General features: G+C 30.6%; 1 protein-coding gene across 1 annotated transcript; it reads left to right on the top strand.

Moving 5' to 3' along the window:
* The first annotated feature begins 1852 nt into the window (after window positions 1-1852).
* Window positions 1853-10380, top strand: LOC149418055 (uncharacterized). The gene is made up of 6 exons (XM_089639308.1): window positions 1853-1902; window positions 2938-3140; window positions 6988-7137; window positions 7273-7538; window positions 8899-9138; window positions 9775-10380. Exons 1-6 carry the CDS (start codon window positions 1853-1855, stop codon window positions 9838-9840), a joined length of 975 nt encoding a protein of 324 aa, XP_089495434.1. The 3' UTR covers window positions 9841-10380.
* The last annotated feature ends 491 nt before the right edge of the window (window positions 10381-10871 follow it).

The following is a 10871-nucleotide window of genomic DNA, read 5'->3' as shown; positions in this document are numbered from 1 at the left end:
CTGCCACCAAATGGAAAAGGTTAAATAATTATATTTTTTAAATTTCGTTTTGTGCTTAGCTGGTCTTATACTATATAATATTATGCAATAAACATAATGTCATTAAATCAGATTTTAAAAATGCTTTCCATCAAATTGACTCATTCCGATAAAAAATATTGTGAGACATAAATATAAAAGAAGCAAAATAAATATTGGTAGACAAGTCGTACTCTTTTCCCAGAAAATATGAAAACATTTTTTAATAACGTTAGTTCGAACTCAGATAAGATAACTGAAAAATGATAACGGTGACTCCTTAGCACGCTCGTAAAAATATTAATCTGTCAGTTAGTTTGTTATTATCTTCTGCATCAAGTGTTTTCCCGATTGTTTTATGAAATTGCAAATATCTTACCTACAGTAAACTACTTTCTGCTAATTCAGTTAAATAATCCGAATACTAAATCTACCATCTTTCAAATTTGACTTGTTTGACGGTAGAAAACACAACACAGTTAACCGTGATTAGTTTTGAAGTGATTTTAGGACAGCGTTAAAAGACAAACTTATTTTTGATATTGAATTCATGTCATGAAGATCTGTTGTGAGTGAACATAAAAATTTCTTGCATCTTTCAAGAGGAACGACAGTCCAAAATACCCAGCCAAACTGGATATTTAAAAATATAAAAATGAACAGTATTTATCTAAATTATTTTAAACAGCCTGTAATTTGAAAATATCTCCCGAGTAAACATAAATGCCGCCGACGGGAATTAAACCCGCGCCTTCTGATGTCCGGCCAGACGCTCTGAACCACTGAGCCACGTCGGGTTCAATTCCCGTTGGCGGCATGTATTTTTACTGGGGAGATATTTTCAATTTGTATTGATATTACAGGCGACTAATTATTGCTTATAATAATTTATTATCCTTAGTGCTATACATAAATACCTTGTCTTAAAAACATTAGATTATCATTAAAAAAATAGTTAATATCTAATTCTGATATTTATTATTCACATATTTATTTTAATTTTAAATTATTCAGATCATTTAAATAATTCATTTTTTCACGATTTTAAAGTTCAGCATCTCTTTCTGAGTTAATATTAATTTAAAAAATAATAATGTTGTACTGTAACAATATACTTGTAATGAAACATGAAAAAAAATAATATCATAAAATAGGCGTTTTTGGGTAGAAATTTGAATTTGTGTGCCACGAATTTTGTGTTCCAACGTAAATCAGTCGTTTGTAAATTAAAGTTAAGACTGTAACATGCTTTTTTTTATCCTTTATTTTATATTTCAACAAGTTAACATAGAAGGTAGGGCGAACATGATTTAAGACAAAAGTAAATAAAAATGCTTACATCTGTAGTAGATATTATGTTTTAAAAAAGAGTATTTTGGTCTAAATTCCAAAATTGAGTAATGAGAAGGTCGCACAACTGTTCCTCTTAAAAACATTTAACTTTTGAGACTGAAACTTACCTTCTTTATTCCAATTTCAAAGGGATGGGGTTAGCAATTTACTTCCAATTAGTATTATTGGCGTCTCTGTCAATTCTGCGCGTAGACCTCTGTCAGTCAAAGTCCAAACACCGTCACCAAGAGCATCATATTCGTCATAGTAAGACACATTTGTTTTTTTTTATATTTTATAAAATATTGCAGGAAATATTAAAATTAATTGATTTTAGCAGAATATTTTCTATAAACACTTCTTATTTACTTGCAATAAGAACACATATTTGATTTGGTTTTCAGAGACAGCGAAAGAACCACCATATAAATACCAAGAACAATCAAAACCGATGCTGGTATCACCACCGAGAATCACACAACCGATAATGGTGTCACCACCGATGGTATTGATTAAATCAACGACACAACCATCGATTGTTGTTACTGAGAGGTACATAATTCTTGAATTATTTTTAACTATTTTTACTAATATAAATAGCCAAAAAGCTATTCTTTATAATATCCGAATTTTAGGCTACCACAAATTTAACACATAGGCTCTATACAGCTAACAGATAAGTGCAGTAAGGAATTTACACTTCTAAAAGCACAAGTTTTGGATAAAGACACCACAAATACCAGGCAATTAAAGTATTTAACAATCTTATACTCGACACAAAAAAATGAGGAAAACAAAAAAACATTTCACAACAAACAATTCAGTAATTAATGGAATAAAAAAGGATTTATTATTAAATCTTAAAAGAATAAAAAAATACCCTCGTAGTACTCATATCACACACAACTGGACAAATAATTACGTGCATATTCCTTAGTTTTTATAACCAGCCTAATTATTTTAATTTCATTACTGTATTTTATTTTATTTCTGTTACTTTATTTTAAAATATAAACCAAATACTTGGGAATATACTTAAAAAATAACCAAATATGATATCATATATATATACATAAATGTATGTGTTTAACCCGTAATATTTTTCATTCAAGTTCCTTCTTAATACATAATCAAACATATTATTTTCAGTTGCGGGTTTGATTGTGATTGTGATTGATTGCCACTTTGGTTCATTTATCGAATCAACTGGTCCTTGATTCTGGTTATCTTATATTAAAGATCTCAACTTTTTGATTTTGGTGGTGTTTAGGTTTAAATTTTAAAGCATTTTTTATGGACCTGATACTTTATTTTTGTCTGGGCTTATAAAAAAACACTCGACTGTTTCAAAGTCCAAGATGTGTTCTACTCGCAGTACTTAATTAAAACATCCAAAATATTCTTAAGCAATCAAATTTTCAAACCTAAATGCATTATTTTACATTACTTCGTTGTGCTTCGACTCAAGCACCAAAGAGTCAGTCTAACGAAACAATAATTTAATATATTTTAGAATCCTCCATTTACTTTTTCTTAGTGTTCAATTAAAAAAACAAATAATTCATATGAAAATTTTTCTCCCTACAGTATTGTCTGCCTTCTACCGAACTATCAAAGCAATGGGGTTTATACAGTCTCTAATGTATCCATCAACTACAAGATTATTCCCGGAAACAAAGTACCCATATTCTCCATGCTAATTTACTCCTGCAATCCTGGTTATGAAAATAAGGAAAAAAGTTCAATCTGTAACGAAGATGGTACATGGTCTGCTACACCTGTCTGCGAACGTAGGTTACCTACTTTTATAAATAATCTTATATGGAAAATTTTGCAATTTCGTTATAATATGATGGAAGGTTTAGACTAGGAACAAGTCTATTGAAATACCAGTTCTGCGGCAGTGATAATGGGGTGTTTTCACAAACTATAAATTCCGTTGAAAGTATGTGAAAGATTTAAAGTTTATTTTTCTGAATTCTGATCACAGTGTTAAGTAATATTGATTTTTAAAACGATCTAAAACCGCACGCCCCGAAACGATTCCAACTGGATTCCAACTATGACAGAAAACGCCAATATTTAGTAAGAAGGCTGTCACCAACGTCACAATTCACAAATAAAAACGAACCTATAATTTTGGCGGTAAATACAAAATGGCACATATTAAATCATTGTAAAAAATTTATTCTTCAGGATAAAAATACCTTCATTATCTTCATTTTATTGGAGAATTAAAAAAAAAAACAGTGAAAGAGCGAATTCTTGATGACTTTGTTAGAAATAAGTGTGTTTTCGATGAATAAGTGGATATTTACCTCAATAAATGTAAACTTTAAAGATGATAATTTTTACATCTTTGCTGAAATGGTGAAAAACATGATCGAATTGAAGCTCCCAAAGCTTCGTATTAGTTAGTACCCCACAAAACACAAACGCAACGGTGAGTCCCTAATAGCTAATATTCGTCAAAAGGTCAAACATCAAACGCAAATATAGGTACCTGTCTCTTTTAAACACTTCTAACGAGAGTAAAGCCGTAACATATCAACTTAGTAGCCACTAGACTCATGCGAATGGCGATACCTACTGACTCTCGTCATTATGTCGAATGGTTAGTTCAGTGGTTTTGTGGTTTTTTTATAAAACTTACATGAAAAATATATACATTTAGATAATTGTCGTGGTTGATTTATATCTTTTCTCTTCACGATGTCAAAGATAAAATGCAATTTTTTCCAATAGTATTTCTACATTTACTTACATGAAAAGTGAAATTCATATCTAAATAAGTGCCATTTTAAATATGTGATTTATGAACCTAAATATGAATGAATATACGTTTTTTCATTATGTTATTTAAATTATAAATTCACAATTAAATATTTTATTAAAGAAAATAAAAATAGTATAAATCTAATAATAAATAGGATTTTATAAAACGTTCATCGTTTTATACGGTGACCGGATAAATCATCAAAGTGATAATTCATCACATCTTTAAAAAGTTATATAAAGTCATGGAAAGTGATGAAACAAAAACTTTATTAACTGGATTAAGTAGGTTGGGTAAGGTTAAAAAAAAATTTCTTTTCATCGTTTTTAATGACTTTATATCATTTTTTAAAGGTGTGTTGAATAGTCACTGTGTTGAGTTATCATGGAACCGTTTTATACAAGTCGAATGGTTAGCTTATTGAGGTACAATAACAACGTTATCTACGTAGGGTTAGACTCTCGCTGTGATGACGGCGCTACATCCTAGGGTTAATTTGGCCTTTTCTACTAATGGTGTCCACTAGATGTGGTCCTTCATCCAGTGGACCTACCTAAAATCAAATTCATGTGCTTTTCATGAAATTTTTATACATTTCTTCAATTTTAAATATGTTGGCTGTAATGAATTGTTAAGTTTCAAAAATGAAATATTCCGTTTGCTTTAGAACGAGAGCGAAATTGTTTTGACGGCTATCCGAATTCAACTGGTGATGGTTTTTTTTAACACAAACACTGTTATCTCACTTGAACCTTGTCAATTATTTTCATTTTTACCGCAAATATGTGGGTAAATATTTGATAAAAATATGTTCAAAGGAAGTTAGCCGCGGCCAAATTATCTATGGCATAGATAATAATTATTTTTGAAAAGGACGGGTTGTTTCGGAGAATTTAAACAAATCTTCAAGGTTAATTTTCAAGTTCTGTGGAAGATTTTTTCAAGTTCTGTTATTATTTCAGTTTTGTCAAGCAGCTAACCTATAATGATATAATAACAGAACTTGAATGGGACTTTCACAGAACCCAAAAAAGAACGTTGAAATTTGAGAAATTGTTCAAATTCTCCGAAAAACCCATCCTGTATATAATTACAATTTAAGTTTTTGATTGGTGAAATTGTTGCCTTGGGATAATACTCCCAAATAGTTGAACATTTTGATGAGTCATTTGAAAAAAAGTAGGTACCTACTGAATAGGGAGTCAGTTCTTCATGTTTTTTTTTAACTCACCGATAATGGACGATTGTGATTAATAGAGGAGTGTTTGGCCTTTCCCATTGCACAAATAAAAGCATTTTGATATCATTATTAAATTCAGTACCTACTTAATCACACAAGATAGTAAACTCTGATAACGATATTTCCTTAGCAGTCTTAAAAATATTATTCGCTTTGTTTATTGACTTACATATTGGAGGAAGTTTCAGAGTAATTTTATGTCCGTATCTTTTAACTGGACTTCGCATTCGCATGTGAACAACTGTAATCTGAAAACCCAGGAATAAATAAATAATAATAAATTAATTTATTTACTAACAAACCTATTAATTAATTAGACAACGATTTGTGTCAATCACAAATAGAGAACGGGATAACTTGGTGGAGATCTGCTTTGAGTAGACAAAGATTTGTGTCAATCACAAATACAGTAAGGGATAACTGGGTGGGAATCTGCTTTGAGTAGACAAAGATTTGTGTCAATCACAAATAGAGTACGGGATAACTGTGTAGGGATCTGGCTTGAACACTCAGCCTAGACGGGCTCAACGTCACCCAAAAAGAGTAATTAAAACAATTTTGAAACTTTCAAGTGTTTAACGTACAAAAACTTTAATAAAAAAATGTTTTATTTAAACTAATTAAATACTCCACTGCCCAACATAAATACTCAACCAGGGCAATAAGTTATAATAAACGGATTATTCCCAATTTTCATTAATTTTTTGAAAAACTATATGATACCCTATCAAATCAAAAAAAAAAACAGAAACTAATATATTTAACCCGAGTAGAAAAATTTCTAAAAGAACAGAGTGAAAATATACTTGCCGACATTATTATCTCGGGTGCTCGGTTCAATAACTGCAATGCGAGTTGAGTGATCGAGGTGGAAATAACCACATTTTAAAAATAACATTCCTCTGAATTTTAATACGGAGACATATAAATTGATTATATAGCCAATAAATTCACCGATATTTTACATTTTTTTTTAGGATTTCACTTTTTTTTGAAATCGTAAGAGGGCTAATTCTGCGGGTTGAATATTGGCATATTATGGCGTGCGATCACTCAAGACGTTTTGCAAACTCGACATAATATGACGAAAATCACTCGAGTGGTTATGATGACAATGTAAATACACCTAACTAGAGAATTTATTCAAGAATATAAAAACTACATGACGCCCCCAGAACAGAAAACCCTGGTGAGGATGACTGTGACATAATTATTCGATTATGCTTTATTTTACTTACATCATACTCGTATGTAAAGTTTACCATAAAAATATATTGCAATAACCGAAAGACCAATCGGTTGCTTAAAACAATAACTTTAAGAAGTGCAAAAATACACTCTCTTTAAATCATTAATTAAATTATCACACTAATCTACTGAAAAATATGTTATTGTTAAAAAAATATATATTTCACTACGTAATATTATTTAATACTAATAGTAACATGTGTGAATACAAAAAAAAATATGTTTGAAAAATAGTCGTAAACGAAATCCTAGATATTAAAATCATTTAAGGTTAAATTCATAAATTGTGAAAATTAGTGAGGAACCAAATATAAATTGATACTGTTTAAAACTACCTTATAAATATCTATATTTTAACATTTTTTATTTTTAGGAAAAGGACAGTGGGGTTCTCCAGATTTTATTCACATCAAACCAAGAAAAGAAGTGGAATACAGAATGCGAAGTGAACACAACTTCCTTGAAATCATTGTGGAGGAAGAAATCGAAGGTGAAGTGATACTAGCGTTATTAAATTACAAAGGTGCACAATGAATTCTTCTATTTAATAACAAAATAAAAAGGTCTTACTTATAATAATAAAGCAAGGTAACTTTTTCTTTATCTTGTCCAAATTTGAAGTTACTACACATTTTACGGATAAAAACTATTTTTTCAGGTGAAACTGTCCCTGAATTAATCACAAACGCGACAAAAGGTCAAAATGTCGTTCTCGGAGCCAACATTAGGCTCGGTGATGAAATAGAAGGAAAAAAATGGTACCTTGTGATTAAAAACAGACAGGATTTCGAAGGAAAGTACACGAACCGGCACAGTACCAAATTGACAGTTGTAACTGGGTGGGAAAGACGTCATGTCTTTGTAACCATTAAAAATATTCAAGACATTCCACCCGAAATAACAGGAACGACATGCCTTATTCCGGTGAGTAAAAAATCATACAATAAATCTCCTTAATAACCCAAATATACTATACGAAATACCCTGTAACATTAATTGAGTACAATATTAGCAGTATCAACAACGATGGCCGCTTGAGGCACATTGTCTATGACCTTCTTTTTAATGGCAGCAAATTGAATTTATTTATTACTTGGTGGCAATGTTTTGCGTTTCCTAATTTGTATTTCGAGCAATATTTATAAAAATGTCCCAAAAAGTAAGTTCTGTTCAGTTCACGGATATTATAATTACAAATAACAAAAAACAAAATAGTTTTTCAGGATGCCAAAAAACTTTGACAGTTTAGTTGGTCAAATACAATATGAGTTCGTTAAATACTAATAAGTAAATGTTGTTGATTGTCTAAAAAGTTGATTATGCCATAAAAAATATGATTTTAAATTTTTTAAGGTTAATTCAGCAAAGCTGTGTTAATTCCGTTTAGGGTTCTGTGTTCATGTTTGTTGTGTTCGCACAGTCTCCAACTCGTCTTGGAAGGAGTTTTATAAATAAAATTCCTTCTTTAATATTAATCAGCGATTTATTAATACTCCGCGTATTATATTGGTGACTCGTTAGTCGACCTAACTAGAAGCTTGCTAATTGGAATCTGGGTCAGTGAGATTGTCTGAGAGCCTTCGCACTGTCCATGGTGACTACTGGCCACTGGCTCCATCTTGCGGACTTACACGCAAGCTCTATGCACTGCCATCTGTGCGTGAATCTACAAAGCTTGCTAAAAATGTTGAAGTTATAATTCATCGTCAATGGTGATGTTCAAAACACATTTTTGTAAAATATCTGTTTGAATTATGTAATATATTAAATGCGTTGATATATGATATTAATAGTATATTTTTACGTAGGTACTAATAATATTAAATGTATTGAAATTTATTTTGTAAAATTTCTCAGAATTATGTAAGTATTTTATTACCTATCTAAACCACCAAATACAGTTAATAGCTACTTTAATATTTTTTACGTTTGACCAAAAAATCAATAAGATTTCTATAATTTAAATGAAGAATATATTTCACATAAAAATCATTGAAATATATGAAGGTCCATAGCTCACGCCATCAGGAGGTGCTAGTATAATATGTTGCCGTCAGAATGTATAGGAAATGTTAGAAGTTGGAGGTATTATTCATATTAAAGGGTATTTGACTGTACCTATAAAAAGGACTATGTGAAGGAATTTGTGAAATAAAATGAAAATAAACTTTTCATGGGATTTATTGTAAAATCCAAAGTGTTTGTCAAATGCGCCCTCATCACGGGATGGTTAAAATTTAAAATACTAAAATGCTGTTTTATTTTATCATTGCTTTAATTTCAGGAGTTCTATGTGGGAATCACAAATTGCACTTACGTTGTAACCACTCATGGCTTTGATATTGACAGTTATTCTATAATTGCACGACAAGGAATGGAAGACAAACTATTTGGTGTTACAACTAAAACTATACATCGTCATAGAAATGGCATCTCTGGCGAAAAAGTGGAAATAAAACTCAAATCTTTACAGAGACTTGAATACGATATCAGCAGATTATACATATTTGCTATAGTGGCTAACGTGAGTACCAAATTCAAATACATGTTAAAGATATCAGATGAGTTATAGCCAAAACGTGCCGACGAGTTGTCTAATTAATTAGTTAAAATAAAATTATCAAAAAAATTAATTAGTCATCTATAAACTAAAATGTACGAATTACTAAAATAAAATCAATAAATAAAAAAATTGGCAAAACAAAAACAAAAAAAGGTTTAAGGTTTCAGCCATATATCAGTGGAAGTAAAGTGATGCTTCATTTCCATTAGGTTTTTGTTCTTTCATCCTAAGAAAATATAATATTTTTTTTTACTAAATACTTGTGTTCATCTCATCCTATTCCCTTTGTCTTATTCGGGTCGCGCGACGAAGCGTCTTCAAACCCGAGCAAATATTACGAAAATTTAAAAAAATACGTTTTGTCCATCTTATCTCATCTTCTTTCGTATTTTTATCCTTTTCGAGTCCGGGACCTATCAGTTCAACTATGTTCTTCCAGGGGTCCACGTCAGCGGTCATTATTACTGGTCATGCTTCTCTTCGCGTCTACGTAGTTGCTTTTCCCAAATTTTCCTGTGGCAGATCGCTGAACGTCTTCCTTCTGGAAGTGCTGTTTTAATATTTAACTGCATTAATATTTAATTGATATATTTTCAGATTTCTGAAACACTCCAAGGAAGCATAACTGCAGTTGTAGAAGTCCAGAAATTAGGAACTTTCTGAGCATGAAGCTTTGATGTTGAGAAATCCAACAAAAATGGTCATAACTTACTCCAGACGCTGCTACATTATCATGATTTTCATTTAAAAAACAATTAAAAGTAGTGTTTTTTTTTACTTTTTCGAAAATTCAACATTGTTAATTTTTGCATTACATTAATTTTTTGTAAATTTTAAGTATGTAAGGCTTTTTCTTGACATAGAAGAAAAATATTTCTTGAATGTGTGCATTTAATTTTTTAAATGTAAAGAAAAAAAATTCTCCCTACCTACAGTCCAGTTTTGACCTCGTCTGATTTTTATTTATTATGATATATAAGAAAAAACATTACAGGAATATTTAATAATGAAGGTGACGATGAAGTCGAGACAAGCTGACGATCAAAAAGATTACATTGCAAAAAAATAAACAAAAAATGGAAATGTAATAACTTTGAATACCTTAGGCAAGGTTATATAAAGTTATATTAAGTTATATCCAATGCCTTAAGCTCCTTTTCATCAACATGAGCGGCCCTGTTGATGAAAGACAAGGCTGAAAAAGACAACACATAAAGTTCTGAGCTGAAGGTCATCCAAATAAAAAATATATACATATTTGAAAAAAATATATTCTTTTACTTAACGAAACCAACCTACCTGTCGCCCCACATAATATGATGATTAATTGGCCTAAGTCGCGTGATGATAATATGATGATAGTTAAATTTTCAGTTACCTTGGAAAAAGAATAATAAAGATAAAAAACATCAATAAAGGATTAAGTGCCAATAAGAAATTAGTTTTTGAAATGTTAGTGACACAACAGAGCAGTTTAACCAGTTGTTGGTGAAAGCAATTACGAAATAGTCCACGTTGTTATTCTTTAGCGGTTCCTCAAAATACCTTGTGTCTAACGGAATAATTACCTGTCCGTTCCTTTTTATTTCGTAACCCTGGATATTTTTCATCTGTTCACTTTCACGTTTCTTCTCTGCAAGTGATTATTCGAGCACAAATTGAAAATATTTTACCTCAGCTGTTTATTTATAATG

The sequence above is a fragment of the Hesperophylax consimilis genome, chromosome 14 (assembly GCF_061612785.1).
Source record: "Hesperophylax consimilis isolate HC1 chromosome 14, BYU_Hcon_1.0, whole genome shotgun sequence".
Lineage (NCBI taxonomy): Eukaryota > Metazoa > Arthropoda > Insecta > Trichoptera > Limnephilidae > Hesperophylax > Hesperophylax consimilis.
This window is presented reverse-complemented; position numbering and strand designations above follow the sequence as displayed.